This window comes from Sphaeramia orbicularis, chromosome 4, assembly GCF_902148855.1.
Source record: "Sphaeramia orbicularis chromosome 4, fSphaOr1.1, whole genome shotgun sequence".
Lineage (NCBI taxonomy): Eukaryota > Metazoa > Chordata > Actinopteri > Kurtiformes > Apogonidae > Sphaeramia > Sphaeramia orbicularis.
In genome coordinates, this window is record NC_043960.1 from 55,711,585 (window position 1) to 55,728,840 (window position 17,256).

At 39.7% G+C, this 17,256-nt stretch overlaps 2 protein-coding genes across 11 annotated transcripts in view; one reads left to right on the top strand and one right to left on the bottom strand.

The window, feature by feature from the left end:
* Nucleotides 1–391: 391 nt before the first annotated feature.
* On the bottom strand, nucleotides 392–15,266 carry LOC115417548 (serine/arginine-rich splicing factor 11). Of its 8 annotated transcripts, XM_030131567.1 has the most exons (13): nucleotides 14,901–15,012; nucleotides 13,631–14,152; nucleotides 10,707–10,827; nucleotides 10,335–10,444; nucleotides 8,684–8,773; nucleotides 8,556–8,602; nucleotides 8,332–8,465; nucleotides 7,939–8,020; nucleotides 7,703–7,816; nucleotides 4,130–4,219; nucleotides 3,403–3,474; nucleotides 3,140–3,317; nucleotides 392–1,119 (listed from the first exon to the last, which is right to left on the bottom strand). In XM_030131567.1, exons 4-13 carry the CDS (start codon nucleotides 10,416–10,418, stop codon nucleotides 913–915), a joined length of 1,098 nt encoding a protein of 365 aa, XP_029987427.1. In that variant the 5' UTR covers nucleotides 10,419–10,444; nucleotides 10,707–10,827; nucleotides 13,631–14,152; nucleotides 14,901–15,012; the 3' UTR covers nucleotides 392–912. The 8 variants fall into 8 exon arrangements, with proteins under 8 accessions (XP_029987427.1, XP_029987420.1, XP_029987424.1 ...); XM_030131560.1 differs by lacking the exon at nucleotides 10,707–10,827 and having other exon boundaries at nucleotides 13,631–13,764; nucleotides 14,901–15,266; XM_030131564.1 differs by having other exon boundaries at nucleotides 10,335–13,764; nucleotides 13,974–14,056; nucleotides 14,901–15,015.
* A 396-nt stretch (nucleotides 15,267–15,662) lies between these two features.
* The window catches only part of LOC115418511 (xyloside xylosyltransferase 1-like), a 49,140-nt gene continuing 47,546 nt past the window's right edge, over nucleotides 15,663–17,256 (top strand). The window contains exons 1-2 of one of the 3 annotated variants that reach the window (XM_030133010.1): nucleotides 15,663–16,141; nucleotides 16,586–17,226. In XM_030133010.1, coding sequence (XP_029988870.1) covers nucleotides 16,690–17,226 — 537 coding nt within the window. In that variant the 5' untranslated portion in view covers nucleotides 15,663–16,141; nucleotides 16,586–16,689. The remainder of the gene's footprint in view (nucleotides 16,142–16,585; nucleotides 17,227–17,256) is intronic. The other 2 variants (XM_030133011.1, XM_030133012.1) reach the window with 2 other exon arrangements.

Here is a 17,256-nt window from a genome sequence, read left to right on the forward strand (position 1 = left end):
GGGCCACATTCACCTGCAGTCTGAACGGAGAGTGAATAGTTTGTGGATTTCCACGTTCATCTTCTACTCGTTCAAACCCGTGCTGAACAGAACCGGTCTGGGTCGGGGTCAGTCCTCAGCTGATGGAAGTGTTCCTCCTCGAACACACAACACTTTCATATTTTTCTTCTTTTTCGCTGCTTGAACGAACGACTTCCTGTCCAAATGTCTTCATCCATCTAATGTCAACTGTACAGAATAATCTGTTGGATAAGTCTGCCACACTATTTTCATATAAAATGTACTAAAATAAAAATGACATAAAAGTGAGTTTGGACTTGATGTTGTCACTAACCCCCCCCACCCCCAGACACACACACACACACACACACACACACGCACGACAAAACAAGACAGTTTGATCCAATTTTTTATTGGTTTCCTTTGGAAAACCTGTGGAGGACAAAGTATTTCATTTCAACACATTTCAACCTACAGCTACAGTTACAGTTAAAAGTTAAATCAAAAACGGTTCAGCAGAGAAAAAAAACAGAAGCTGGTGAAGGTGGGTGAGTGACAGATGGTTCAAACGTGAAAAGACGATCCGTATGAGTAAAAGATACAGCGGTTCAGGAGTAAATGCACAGGGTTCTACTGTCGGGACAAAAGGCATCCAAAACAAAACTCCTCAGAACCTGATAAAAAAGTACAGCAAAGACCATTTCAAAGTGTTCCTCCTGTTTCAGTCCTTGTTTTGTCTTCACAGATGATGACCCGTTTCCTCCCCCTCCCTTAACGCCCCACACTTCTACAGTTAAGACAACACTTTTTTTTTTTTTTTTTGTATTACTTCAAGTGACGGGCCACAGGCTCTGCAGCCGATGTTAAAAATAGAAAAGAACGTTGGAAAGACGCTGCGTGGTGTGGTGGGCGTTAGTCGCTCATTTCCATGTCTTCCTGATGGTGGTCGTCTCCGTTGAGCTTGGACTTTTTGGGGACTTGTCCCTCGGTTTGCTCCAGCTCCTCCTGGGCTTTGGGGGACGACGCCGAGTCGGAGTCGCTCTTCCTCTCTTCGTCCTCCTCTTCTCCCTCCTTTTCGCTGTCGTAACCTTGTTCCTCTTCGTCATAGTCCCGGGTCACCTGCCACAGAAGGTGAAGCATCAGCTGAAGGTCTTAAAGCTTAAAGGGCACAGGCATTAGCGCTTTATTTGGCTCATTTGGGTGGAACAAAGTAGATAAAAAAAAAAAAAAAGACCAATTTTAAGCACTTTTAAGGGTCATTTTCTCATTTTTCCAGCACAGCCCCTTATCGCTGGGGTCAAATACACATCAACAGGAATATTTTTCACTTTTTATCACAATAATGTACATTATATTACGTATAAACTAGAGCTGCAACCGGTTAATCGACTCAAAGTGATCCAAAAAACATCATTCAACCACTATTCTCCTGAATCAAAGCTTTGTTTCTTTCATTTCTCTGCTGTTAAACATTGGTTCCACTGTTGTGTTTCACATGGACGCTTATTATGACGCACAAAGAAGCTTCAATTCAGGAAAACTGCAATGGAATATTTCCCTTCAAACAATTCGAGTCAATTCATCGAATCGTGAATTTTTGCATTGGCTTCAAGCACCTAATCCAGGGGTGTCAAACATGCGGCCTGGGGGCCAAATGTGGCCCACCAAAGGGTCCAGTTCAGCCCCTGGGATGTTTTTGCCAAGTGCAAAAATTTCACAGTCTTGAATTGAATTAAGCAAAAAAAAATTTAGCTTGAATTAAGGAAAAAATCTTGAATTAAGCAAAAAAAAAACAAAAAAAAAAAACAATGAAGTAAAAAAAAATCTTCAATTAAGTAAAAAAAAAATCTTGAATTAAGCAAAAAAAAAAAATTTCTAAAATTTAGCAAAAAATCTTGAAATAAGCCAAAAACATTCTTCAATTAAGTAAAAAAAAATATTGAATTAAGCCAAAAAAAAAAAAAAAAAATCTGTAAGTAAAAAAATCTTGAATTAACAACTTAATTTTTTTTTTCTGTTTTAGTGCAAAAAAATAACATTAAATTATGTAAATATTTACATTTCCAAACTATCCTGTAACACTAAAATGTGAGTAATCTGAACAAATATGAAGAACCTGAAATGTCTAAAGAAAATTAAGCACAATTTTAACTATTCTTCTGCCTGTTCCTCAGTGTTTAGTGTCGCTGTAGATCTGATCCAGAATGCACATGTAGAAATGAGAAGTTGAGGAATAATATTGTTAAAATTGCACTAAATTTTCTTACGTTTTTGAATTTAAATTTCAGTTTTTTCAGGTTTTTTTTTTTTTTGATCGTTTATAAAAGGAAGTATTTTCATAATTTAATGGGGTTTTTTTTTTTACACTAAAACAAAGACAAAAATTTGGAGTTGTCATTATTTATAGGTTATATTATTAATTTTCTGGTCCGGCCCACTGGAGATCAAATTTAGCTGAATATGGCCCCTGAACTAAAATGAGTTTGACACCCCTGACCTAATTGATTCATCAGTTGCAGCTCTAGTATAAACATCTAAAATTATGTTTCATAAAAGCAAAAAGTTTAGAAATTAAAAAGAGAACATAGTTTTATCCAAGGGAAGGTACTTCAGACATAAAAATGTACGTGGAGTCGACCTGAGAATGTACTTTTTTGACAAAGTTTTATTTTCCCAAACTGATCCCCTCTCTGTAGCTTTGCCTCGAGTTAATATTAAAAATAAATAAATAAAATCACATCATAGTTAGATTTTCAAACTCTTTCCAGACCTTGAAAACAGTACATTGAGATTCAAGCATTTTCCAGGATTTCATGCACCCATACCAACCCTGATAATTATCTGGGGTTAAAAATGATTGATAAACAAGTGGAAAAGTAGGCGGAGCTTATATTAACACCCCCACCTACTTACTGATGCCCCACCCACCCAGGGGTTCATTTTGAGTCTTAACTTTCAATCTTTTCAAATATGTGTAAAAATAAAAAAATCTAAACATTTAAATTCAGCCGTCAAACTGTTCACTGCACCTCTACTTGGTTTGACTGATTCCTGTTCATTTGTATCAGTCTATTTTCCACCTGTAATGTCGGTTCCCCGTCACTGAGTCAGAAACCGAAGCCCTCGTATGTTGGCGTACCTTCACGTCTCCCTTCTCGCTGTCAGACTTGCGGTCTCGCTCTCGCTCTTTGTCTTTGCTCTTCTTCTTCTTACTGGTGGATCGCTCTCGTTCGTCTCTGCTTCGGTCCCTGTCCTCCCTCCGGTCCCTTTCTCGGTCCTTCTCACGTTCCTTGTCCTTTTTCTTCTCCTTTTTATGGCTGTAACACAAACACATCGTCTTACTTTACGGTTCCTCCTCATTCCAAAGGTAAACAAGCGGTGAACGCTGAAGCGTCTGCTCACCGTCTGGGTGACGGAGACCTGGACGGACGCCTCCGAGGGGAACGGGACGCACTGCGGCTTCGCCTGTGCCTCCTAAAACACCACAGTTTATACATTAAAAAAAAAAAAACAGCATCTTAAACTGAAAGGAAATGTTCCAGGTGTTAAGTCATGTGTGTCCAAACTAGGGCTGTGTATTGGCAGTAACCCGGTGATACGAAACAAATCACAAAAGTAGGACCATGATACGATATAATCACGATATATCAGATACTTTTAAAAAGGCCATTTTTTGTTCCTTTTTTTTTTTTTTTAAAGATTATTTCCTGGAAAAATTGAATGACACTAGAAATTTGCACAAATACTAAACACATTTTTATTTGATCACAACAGGATCTAATGCTATATCACAACATTTTTCTAATTCTTCTAGTTTCCAAAAGGAACTACCATCTGCCTCTCAGACAGTAAAAAGTGCTTTTAGGATGATTCAAATAACCATTATTTAATAAAACAGTGTTAAATAATAATTAAAAAAAGATATACACAATAAAGAAAACCAAAAAACCAAAAATGAACCTCCGCCATATCTTCATCTGAATAAATACCTACAAATATTGATACAGTACTTATTAATATCAATACAGTATCGTGAAATGAAGTATCGCGATATACTGCAGAATCGATATCTTCTAACAGTCCCAGTCCCAACTGGACCGGAACCATCCACGGATCCAGGACCACTCACCGACTGATGCTCCTGGACCTCCTGGCACTGCTGTAGCTCTTGGGGGGCGTCTTGGATCTTTTCTTAGATTTCTCCTCCTTTCTTCTGTCCCTGTGCAGAACAAAACCAGAGCGTTAGCATCAAAAAACTTCATTTAAGAAACAAGGAGCTGTGGATCGTAGTGAAAACAGCTTCACCCTGATGTCATTGATCCTCACATTGTGTGAATACAACTCGTGCATAAAAATTTGCCTGATGGAAAAACAACAATTTTCGCCAAAACTCTCATTTTTCAATGAAAAGTTTTTGCACTGGCAAGAGGTGGTTTTTCAGTCGTAGTTAAATTGGTATATCACACAAAACTGCAATGGAAAGACCTTTTTCTGCAACTAGAGTCACATGAGTAAGAAAAAAAACAGATGATGAACAAGTACAAGAGAAGAAGAGTTTTAAAGGAAACATGGTGTGGTATGTGTGGACACACCATGAAACCACATCATTTTTAAAAATTTAGTACAAGATAGAAATATATAATTATGAATATATCTGTAAATCAACGTGATATTTATATTCCTTGCCATGTTTATGGAATGACTTCTCCTGTCATCTCACAATAATAAATAAATCATCGCATTTGTGATTTAATGGAAAAACCGACATTATGCACTTCTGTTTTTTCGACATTTAGTAAATATTGGTGAAGTTTTGCGCAGATGTCCGATGGAAAAGCGACTACTGTCATCATGTCAGATAAGTCAGTCCAACAGCCCCTGTGCACCAGCTCTGTGATTGACTTCTGACCTCAACAGTGATTGGTCAGTCAGTTTCAGGTTAACTTCCTGCTTCGGTCACAACAGCAGGAAATGGACACAGAAAAACTGGAGCACTTCCACTGTCAGAAAATGGAGTAAAGTAAGTAAGTTAATTTTATTTATAGAGCACTTTTCACAGACAGAGTCACAAAGTGCTTTACCAATTCACTCAACTCTCTTCATTCAACTCTAATATGAGGGATACTTTTCAGTTCCACAGAACAGTGGGCAGATCTGGTGAACATCGCTGTGCTCCACTTCGAACTGGGTCCAGTCGTTATAATAGTTAAACCTGCTGTACCTGCTGTGTCAGTGTCTCCATTCTTTCCTGCATGTTCTCATCCTGTTCCTGGTCCACACACACCATGTGACTGCCTCTGTAGTCCTGGTCCACTAGCACTGGGACCACAGCTTCGGTAATCTCCTCTTCAGTCTCCACTGGGACAGGTTCTGGACTTGACGGTCCAGTCCAGTTCTCCAAACACCGCTCTGTCTTGCTGCTGGTGTAGTTGTTCCATTCAAACACTGATGGTTCAGTGTTTGTAGTTAAAACCCGTCTACTCTTAGCAGTTCTATGGATCTGATCCTCACCCAAATGTCTGCTCTATACCTTTGTGTGCTGAGGAACAACAAACCCCGTCCTTCGTATTTTGTGTATCCACTGCAAGGAATGCGATGGAGGCTTATTTCATTATTATAGCGACTCGATCAGGAGTGAAGTGGAACACAACGATGTTCACTGGAGCTTCCAACTGTTGTCTGGAACTGAAAAGTATCTGTCATATTTGATTTACTCCTTTTTCTGACAGTTTAAGCGCTCCAGTTTTTCTGTCCGTCCATTTTCCTGCTGTTGTGACCAGAGCAGGAAGTTAACCTGAAACTGACCGACCAACTATGAGATCAGAAGTACGTCACAGAGCTGGTGCACAGGGGCTATCACTAAAATAGAAAGTACTGTCAACTCCTGTATTAATTATCAATGTTTTAAACTAGGGCTGCAACGACTAGTCAATGGCAAAATAAGTCAACAACTAATTTAGTAGTTGACGGGTTGTGAGTGGCATCATCACGTGTATCCAATCCCAGGCTAAACAATGTTTCACCTGTAGCAAATGAAGTAGCTCAGAGTGAGACGTCTCACTTTTCTCAAATCTTTGATGCACATGTGCACTAATGACAGGATCAGAAGGGGCAGTGGTAGACGCCAGCAGAAGCGATGCTACAAGAAACAAACGGTCCAAAGTTTGGGAACATTTTGTATGTACCACAACCAAGAAAACTGTCCCATGTCAGATCTGCGTCTGAGTCTGGTGGACCACAGGGCCAGTACAGCTATGAATGAACATTTACAGAGGAAACATGTTTAGGAAGATTTAGCCATGCCTCGTAATATAATTAGCTACCATGCTAGTAGCGAGTCCATTACTGTCTGTCTGTGTGTGTGTGTGTGTAGGATCATGACAGTTTACAGAGTAATGTTGTCGTTTTGTCTGACAATTTCATGATAAATTTTATGCAGCGTTAAGACAAGTACAGGAGCCATGGACAGCGTTTTTCAGAAAAAGCAGACATGTACTCGCAACACGCTACTGCTCTGACAGAGTCAATCCTAACATGAAATGTATTGTAGCGACCCTGCAGTAATTGGTCTGTTAATGATACTGGCTGTTTCTCAATGTGTTCTTGTTCATTCTTGTTAAAAGTCATCAGTCGCAGCCCAAGTTCTGTTCCAATTGCAAGTTCACATAAACCAAGAACACATGAAATACCCGGATGCTGTTCTTGTCTGCTAGTTTAAACCAAGGATGCACTGGTTGGTGACTCCTGTAGACGTGGCTGGGAAATAATTCCCATGATGCAGTTTGTGCCAGTTCGGCCATGAGTCCACCTGCTTGGCCGGGAGCCCAGCAGCTGTGCCCGACTGAACTGACAGAATGTATTACAGTTTAGAAAAATATACAAAATGTATAAATGACACGTAAATACTAGTACAAATGTACTGAAATCCAATCAGTGACATTGTGGTGATTTGAGGGAAATACGTTCTGGAGCAGATGGAATAAAAACAGCAGAGACAGGGGGGAAAGTTTACAAGTACGCAGCCGTTCAATTACAGATAGACTTGTGTTCTTAGGAAGCACGTTCTCTGAGACTGTTCTTACAAAGAACGTACTCGCCGAGTTCACGAGACCGTACTCTGCGTTCTTGGTGTTGACAACCGTCCAAAGTTTCAAGGTCAGCAGTTACTGTCTGTAATGCATCCAGTGTGTATGGGGTTATGATTGACAGGTGAGTGGGTGAGAACCCGTATGTGGGCGGAGCCATTGAACCGGTGCATGTGAGAGGTGGAGCAGGAAAAGAGAGGGAGACAGAGCCAGCAGTTCAGCTGACCATTCATTTTTCTTTCCTTTATGTCGCCGTGGTTACAGCCGACAGTAACCACTACTGTTCTTCCAATAAAACGACCAGTGGAATAAACACTTGTCTATTCTTCTGATGTCCATTTGGACGCTACAGTATTTTATAGCTGCGATGCAGTTTATAATCTGATTATTCTTCACCATAGTTGATGACTAATCGATTACTGAAATAGTCATTAGTTGCAGCCGTAGTTTAAATACACAGAAAAAGAGCACGATAGTAGAGCTGAGGGATGAAATGATGTCACAGTGCACATTTGCATATTAGTCGATACACATATTAATCACGGTGATGAATCTGAACTCATTGTTTATTTCCATTTGAAAGGCAGACGCATGAGGCCAAGAGTGAAGAAGCTGACCTGGATCTGCTGCGACGGCCCCTGTCTCTGGAGTGGGACCTCCTCCTTCGTGGACTTTTGGACCTCCTCCTGCTCCTTGAATGAGATCTCCGTCGAGACCTGCTCTTTGATCTCCTGCCAAAGTTAAAACCCCGTTCACTGAACAGCGGTGACCTGCATTCATCTGTTACACATACTGGGAGCAGACAGCTGGTGTCGTGGATCAGGACACACTTCATCATGTGGGTCTCTCTTACCTGTGTCTTGAGCGAGATCTGGATCGTCTGCGCCGTGACCTGGACCGAGAGCGGGAATGTTTACGCTTTTCATCTTTCTTATCTGAAAAGAAAAAGAAAGTCAAATGTTCATATGAAGAAAAGCCTCACTGTAGAGCATGAAGTAAGTAAAACATGAACAAAGAATGTAAATGGACTGAGTTAGAACTTGATTAATGTGGACTTGTTTTAAATTATGTACTTTTACAATTGAAAACTTATGTGAAAAGAAATCACACGACAAACATCTGGTGAGGACATTCTTGAAGCCTAACTGAGGACATCAAGTGTTGAGAGCTGCATGATGACCATCAGTACTTAAGTATACAAATACATGGTCACTGCAGGGGAACCAATGAAGAACTCAGTACTCACTTCCTGGTTCAATCGCTGCAGAAATCAGAGATTGGGCCTCTCGCACCCTCTTCATGGCCTCTTCAATCTCCTTGTTGGATGCATCGGTCTTAAGGCCTGGATTCAAGTTCAGTCCGGCCGCTAATGGATTCAATCTACAAGTGGCATTAATCATTTAGATTTTCTGTAAAACAGACTGAGGTACATTTCCTGGATGAGGTGTGGAGATGAAAATGCTTTCTTACTTTGGATCCATGGACTGCATGAGTTTCAGGAAGTCAGCAGAAAGTGCCTAAAGTTGACAGACAAGACATTAACCATCTGACAGATGTGTTGTTTTGAGCAGCACTGACTGTGACGAACTCATTCTCACCTGAGGATTCATGTTGGGTCCAGGCATTCCCATAGCCGCCATTTGCTCCATGTTGGGAGCTCCAAGACCTCCAAATGGTGTTCCTCCCATCTGAAACACGTGACACAGCTGCTGTTAATATGCCATCAAAGTAGTGCTGATCCTATTTCAGTTTTCCAGAGTTAATGTGACAGAAAACTATGTCCCAGTGACCAACATAAAAAAAACTGTCCCTAACATCAGCCCATGGCATTCATAAAGCCATTTTCTACCATATGAGGGCTTCTCAGCCTTAGATGTTAAGCTCATTGTTAGGTAATGTGGGCTTGAGCTAATAGTATTTTGTAAAACTGGATAAAGTACACACTGTGTCAAGAATTCTTACATGATAATCTTTAATGACTGTCACAGTTGGCATATTGACATAAAATTACTTTCTTGACAACACAAACATCTAAGAATCAGAATCATTTTTATTGCCATATAAGTAAACAGGGTCCACATCACTAGGAATTTGCTTCAGTGGTTTGGTGCAAACATAGAACATGAAGGTAAGTGGCTAGGTAAGAAGCATGCAGTGAAAAAATAAATAAAACAAGTGGTTCCAGCCACAACAAACCCCGCCCCTCGCACATACTGTATTGTAGCTTGTTTTGGCATGGATCCAGCTGATGTCTGCTGTGTGTGTGCTGATGCCAACATATCAATGGCATCTATGTATGTGTGAAGTTTTAAGTACATTGAAATAAAATGTATGTTTTTATAGATGTTTGAAATTTCTCCCATTATACATTAATGGAGAAAAAAAAAAACATTGGAAAAAATTCATAAAAAATTTGAACTTTGACCCACTATATCAAATTTAATACCTTTAACTGACTTTTTTAAGGTATTAAAAGCAGATTCGGAAATTTAAGACTTAAGACCCCATGGGAACCCTGTAGTTATTTACTAAGATCAGTCTTGTATAACCCGGGGGGTTATTTCCCCTCTGACAGCCTAGCTGGGTCAAAAGCTGTCATCCAGTGATGACTGGGCTTTTTTTCTATACTTTGAACCGGAACAGGAGCTACTCTGGCTGCTACTTGCTGGAGAGCTAGTGTTATAATCTTCGCTTTCCTGGGAGCATTTAAAAATGCAAATATCTTTGTCTGCTTCTTACTTGGCTGATGTGACATATTTTCCTACGTGTTCTCTCTCTGCTGGTATAACTGTATGTGCACATGTGTGTGCAAACACACGTCTGTGTTTGTGCATGGCAGAGTTCCACCCCCATGCATGATACGGCAATGAAGTGTGTTTCATTAAAAAACAAGGTATCAATGTGTTCTATAGGAAAAGTATCTTTAAATGACTTCTGTTGTGATCTAACACTACATAGAAAGTGAAGTTAAATAGAATTAACTTGACCCTCTGGGTCCTGCCTGACCATTGGGCAGGGGTATAATAGAATGACTCCTGTACTCCTGTATTTTTACACACAAATCCAATCCAAGTCTATGGAAATCAGGCTTTTGGAACCACTGGACATCTGTAGCATTACACCTAAAATTCAAGCTTTGGTCATTGCCCAACAATTAAAAGCTAACACATAATGCATACAACATTAGGCATTACAAATGCAGTTGACACCAGGCAGACTTTAGAAAAATAACATCAACTGAAAACTTACCGATGCCAAAGGATTGGGTGTGGGAAGAAGGCCTCCCCCAGGCATCATTCCTGCCACAGCATTGGCTGGAGCCAGCAGCGACATAGCTTTAGATTCATCAGGAATGACTCCTGGAGAAAAACAACATTTCAGTACATGCGACATGAAAACAGACAACACTCAGACAAGACTTGCAGACAAGCCACCTCAGTCTAACTACTCTGTAGCAAAAAAAATTAATTAAATAAAAAAAAATATGAGAAATCCACTTTTGTCTCGTCTGTAAATCTTGAGTCCTGACTTTTTTTTTTGTGAAAGTATGATTGTAGGATTAGCAGCTATGAGTTTAAGTCACAATACACATTGTGGTCAACACTGCCAAGATTTTATCACCTGTACTTCGTTTTTTAAGTCATGAACCAAACGTAAGCAAGCACAGCCAGTTGTCCAGTGGGATGTGCTCTCAACTTTCAATAGATGTTTTATGAACAAGCGACTCGCGCCGGCTGCTTCGCTATAAAGCACACAAAAACATTGAGATACAGAAAACAAAGTTCATGATTTGGGTGTAGACAGAAGGGTACAATTCAACATCACTTACCATTACCGATACAAAAACAGAAAAGGTTCAGTCATTTTACCTTTTCTGGGCTTTTGTTGGTGGTTACTTTGTACAATTCCCACCACAAACAAAATACTTACTTGGCGAATGAACATCGTACTGCTAATCAGATAGAATACTGCTAGGCTTTATCCAATAGTAAGTCACTTACAACAGCACAAAATGTCAAAGATTAAGTGCACTAAACAATTAAAGGCTACTGCCAGCAAAAGCCATGATAGATTCATAAAAATATGCCCAAAGCTGAAGAAAAAACAAACAGGAAAATCAAAGTAAAATCTTATGGAGATGATCATCCATGGCTGTGCAATCTGAAAACAGGCTATTTTTAATCTGACATTTTATATTTCAGGGGGAGAGAGGGAGAGGGAGAGAGAGAAAGAGAGAGAGAGAGAGGGAGAGAGAGAGCAAGAGAGAGAGAGACACACTCTCGCACACACGCACACACAACAGAAAAGACACTTGAGAAACAGGATAAGGCTGCAGAAGACAAAACTGTTGGTGGCATTGTCAGCAGGGCCTGGTATATAGGGCTGGCTGAACCAGGAAAAAGAACTGTAAAACACAACAACAAAAGAAACACCACTGTTAAACGTCAGATTCACTCAACTCTTTCAGAGTCATGTTTGGAGAGGGTCAATAAAAAAAGGCATTTTTACTCCAACATTAAGCAGAGACTATGTTTACCTTTCCTGCGTTAGTGAAAATTTGGGAATACAGATGCAGTGTAGCGTAATACAAGGCTTTAGCACAACAGCAAGCAAAAGGCTGTTGGTATGATACACAAAATAACTGCAAAAACATTTGCTAAAAAAACAAAAAAAAAAACAAAATGTGTGTAGATCATGGTTCACACCTTCAAAATCTACTCTAGCATGCACAATCGATTAGTTCTTCTATGTTGCATGCTGTGTACTTTGTGTAGGGATGTCCCGAACACTTTTCTGTTCCAATCCAAATCATCTAATAATATGCCAATACCAAGTCCTGATCCTGCATTTATATTTATCTCCGTAAAAAAGTAGTAAAAGATAGTGTGCACATTTGAACATGTTGAAAGCTGAACAGCACGACATAAGGACAGCAAAGCCAAACGCTCGTGCTCTTTTGTGTTCCACACAGATGTTTCACTGTACTCTCTCCCCCCTCAGGACAGAGTAGAAATACCCTGGGTTTGAATAATTCCCCTCTCTGCTCCCGGTTTTGTGCAACTAACAGAACAACATTCTTAGCCCTGTGCAACCTGAACGTAAAAGCAGGCCAAAAATAATACAGAAACATGTGTAACAGTGTAAACACCTGTGTGGATGTGCAGAAGTTTAGGTCGTTGCTTACAGTGTTGTGTACATGTGAATATACAAAGGCATGTCAGTGTACAGCTGCTGTAGAGGGATACCTATTGCATGTATTTGTAACAGAAATTATACAATATTAGTTTAAGTGCGACACAATCACTTCTAAGCCCAGTTCAGACCAAAGGTTCACAAAAACACAATTTTTGAGCATCATAAGTCAAGGTTGTGGCGATCTGAACTCACTGTCCTCAGCTTAGCATAGAATGGCTGTAGGTGTCACCAGCACTTCAGTTTGTCAAATCTCTGGTAGCTGATTTTAGAACAGGGCACTATGAAATACATTTATTTCAGTATTTATAAGGCTATAGCTCATGTGTTACTATAAAATGCATGAACCATTCCCCAGTAAATCTTCATTTTTATGTTTTCATTTTTTTTTCCATTTTACCGATACCTGAAATGTAGATGAAGTAAATAACTTACTCTCACAGTCTTCACTCATATCTTAAAATATTACACAGTATGTCCAACAACAACAAAAAAAAAACCCCCAGAGGCAGCAGTTAGAATATAGTGTTGTTATCGTCATGTTGTTCCACTGCATTGTTATGACCTGACACATTCCAATTAACTGGGTAAATTGTGAATTTTTGGACTGAGTTGGACTTTAAGTGAGTATTATTCCTGCAATATTAACCTGACATCAGTGGATACATTTTGACAGCCTGCACACCTTTATGTGACTGACTTAAGTCAGAAAAGGGATCAGAGATGGTTTGGGTTAGGCAGCCAAATTTTTTTAAAAAACATCCTTGATTGGTTTATGTAAAAACTTCTCAGATCAGCTCGGGGCATCCCTAATTTGGTGCATACCTATTGATTGACAAACATTTTATGAAGGAAATATATTCAAAATTTTTTATATTCACATGTGAGACTGCCCTCCACCCTTTCCCCTTATTCTGCTCAAGAGTTGTGTGCCTAATTTTTGAAAGCAAATAAGACTTGAAAAGAGAGATTAAGAAAATAGTTAATATTTTACTGAAGAACAAGACAGAGAAGGGGCTTGCGAGCCTGGTGCCATTATTTTTTCTAATCTCCTGATGGCAGCAGAGGACCACTTTCAGCCAGCAAGGAAGGGGCTCTCTGCAAATGACTTGTCCACTATGAAAACCACAACACAAATAACAGAGAGAGAAGTTTACAGCTAGATTGTAAGACATGGACACAAATGTACATTTCCCTTTTTTCAATATATTCCTAAAACCAAGCTTAACTAATTTGCTTGGTCAGAAAAACTCACAATGGCTTAGGAAATGTTTCCACTTCTATGATAAACACCTACAAACTTTGTCCAGAGATAGCCATGTGAGTGAGACCAGAACGACATAGACACCCACCTTCAGCAAAAGGAACCACAATCAAGGCCCTGTCCACGAAGACGGTGTTTGTCAGATGTTGGGAAACTCCCACGGACTCAGCCTCAAGGAACTTTACAAAACAGACACGTGAGGTCACAGGCAAGGGAGAGTCACTGGAAGAAAATACAGAAACGTTGTGCACAGAATACAAACAAGGAGACAATATGCCATCTTTCCACTTCTGAGAATGAAACTGGAGGACAACCGAGTTGATAACTGATCATGAGCAACTGTTTTATCCTGTGTGATTTCTGCATCTTAAGTGTATTCCCATTAGATTTGTCTGAATATAACCAAATGATGCTTATAACATCTTCTCAACCTTGTTTCACTTTAGCACATTTTCTTCTGCAACTGAACCACAGGAAAACTGGGAGATCTCTGATGCTGTGGCCCCTTACGTGCCTGTAATACAGGTGAAGTCAAGAAGTGTTACTACAGTATGCTGTATGTTGTTGCAGTCTTTTTTCACTTCAAATTGCAATCTTTTAATTTTCCTACCTGCAGAGTAGCCAGGTGTATTTCAATGAGAAAAATACAAAGCAGACAAGACAATTAATCCCTAATGTAGCCAACGAGAGATCTTTCAGTGTCACTCATTTGCATTCAAGTGTAACTTGGAAATCCAATGCAGTTTGAAAAGCATGACTGAGACTAAATATTTATTAATGTCACTTGTATTTCCACTCAATACATACTAGCAATCTCTAGTTTTCAAAACGCATCTTTAATGGTAATATTCATATTCAAATCAATGCAACATACATTTACTAACTAATGTAATAACTGCCAAATTACCATTTCACACAATTCATTTTACTTCTACTTGTGTGGGTATTTTTTCTGCTTACTATACTTTAATATATATTGTGTGTGATCATACATAAATAATAAAATTAATGTCAATACACACTATCTGTCGTTGGTTATTGTAGTGTAGTCCTTATTATTAAGCACATTTCTTTCTCTCAAAAACTCGATTAATTTTTTCTACATGAGTATGTCATGAATAGAAATCTGTATAACACCACTCACATGAATTGATAGCGGGGTTAAGTGTTCCTGAGATTTAGTAAAGCGGCCGTTGCAATCTACAACGTAAAGGCGCGGGCAAACATTAGCATTAGCTTTAGCATTAGCAAACAGAGAAGCAGGGCCTACACACAGCTAAGGGCCTGACGACAAGCCCAGCGCGAGTCTAGTTATCTAGGCGATAAAATGTACCCGGTGCGTTGTTAACAATACTCACTCAGGTGGAAACAGCTTAAGCTCTTCTATGTTCCCGAGGAACCCAAACAGAGTCCTCATTTGTTCGGACGTTGTGCTCGGAGACACATTTGTCACCTGAATGACGTGCGTGTTGGAATTCATTTTTCCAAGTGCTAATCCAGCTAGCTAGCTTTTGGCTAGCAGGGTGCCTGAATTCAAATCAAAAAGACAACCTAGGTATCGTTTACGAGGAAAACAACATTAGACAAACACAAAACCTAGCATTGTTCTTTTACAAACAAGCTGGATAATATGTGCTGAGGACAAGGAAGCAGCTGCCGAGAGCACGGAGCAACAATGCAGCAGCAGAAAGCACCGTGCGACAGAGATGATGCGTTTAGTGGTATCTACGTATTTGTGATCGCTGCCTCTTCTGATAAATATAGTTTATTGGATTGGATTTACTCTTCTCTGGTAAAAACAATTTGTTTAATTGAAATATAGATAAAAAGCTTTATCCCCTTGATATTTCATATATATATTTATCTTTGGGTAAATATAGCGCGATTTACGACACACAGTTTGAGGCAATATATAATTTATACTAGATAAAAAGACGAGCTTTGAAAGCTTAATTAAAAGTGTAGTATTTTAAATGAACAAAACGAAAATGTAGTAGATTAATACAGTCAAAAGTTTACGATAAAACAAAATCCTATTGAAGTCGTTTGCAGTGTCAATATTTTGTGTATGGTTTTTCCAAACTGTTGTAAATGCAGCACGATTTGGAATACGACGGAACTAAAAAGTGGGTGTGGCCAAGGTTGTGTTGATGCTAAGCTGCTAGCTAAAGGTGTTTCTTAAGCCTTAATGGATTTTCTGTTAAAAAAACTGGCGCATAGACGTTCAAACAACATAGTTTTAGGAGCGCAGAGGAATGCACAGACCGGTAAATATCCCTGACAAAAACGGTACCTAGACCTATGGTTGTGGTTAACATGTGAAGTGTCGGAGTGCAAGTCAACGCTGCAAATTGCACAAACAAAACTGTTAGCATTCTCGCAGCCACTAGCAAGCTTACATGTCAACAGGTTTCTGTGGTGTGTGTGTCTTTCATGCTGGTTGCATGATAATTTTATGTATAATTGAGCATGTGTCACAGTAGCTAATGCGCTGGGAAAACCAACTCCTCCGTAAGGAATAAGAATAAAATATCTGAAGGGAGTCAAACCGCCTAACAAGCTGTCAAGACTTTCTGCAAAAAGCTACGTGATAAGACAGGTAAGCTAATGACCCAAATCACAAGTGCGAAGTTTTGAGAAATGTCCTCATGTTTTCTGCATGCTTATATGGCTTTTTAACATCTCCCAAAGACTGGGTTGATGACACCAATATGACTTGCACATGTATTTCATATGTAGAACCTAACTGATGTGACTACCAACTCTATCGACAACAATTTTAGGAAGAAAAAAGGTCTAATTTCTCTATTTTCTTTGTAAAATGTGTATGTTTTCCGATTTTGTCCCCTCAGACGGTAAACTGAATATATCTGGGTTGCTTACCTATTATTAGTACTATTACTACATTACTATCTACATATGACACAGATGTAGATAACCTGCAACCCTTTAAAAATATTCCATTGTTAGATGATTGGCACATTAGCCACCTCAAATTCTTTTGAATGGGTTTAGACTTTAATTAGTGTTCTTTGTTTTTCAGGAATATATTGGCAGTATATGACAAATGTCCATGAACGGCGGTCTTCCAAAATGGTGACTGTTTTCCCATTTACACCACCATTCTCATGACAGCAGCACGGAGATATGGGGATCCTCAGAGTAGTATCCAGAACCATGGGTAGGATCAGTGCTTTCAGATCCTATCAGTTTGTTCTTCTCCTGGCTGGAGCACTTGCTGTCGTAGCTTTTTACTACTTTGGGTCAGAGAGGCAGAATTTCTCCAGCACTACCAAGAGGATCAAGCAGACCCATGCCAGCCACAATATCAACAGAAACGACGCCGATCTGACTGTGGACACCAGGCTCTCACACACGCCTGGATCTGATGAGCTAGGGGATGAACTGCGAGATGAACGGGTAGACAGTGAGGGGCTTAGGTCCACGAAAAAGGATAGTTCTGCTGCTGACCGACGCTACCATGCACTCATGATGTTCACCAAAGTGGACAAGAGCCGAAGTCTGCAGGATAAATTCAGGGTGGCAATGTTGTCAATGATAAAGCATGGGCACTTCCTAGAGGGAGAGGTGTTGGTGCTTCATTTTGTGAGTGACCAGGCAAGCCAGGAGCTCGGTGAGAAGATGCTTCAGGAATTTCTCCAAGATGCAACATTTAAGTACGAGGTAAGTAGTGTGAACTGTAAAATATCTCAG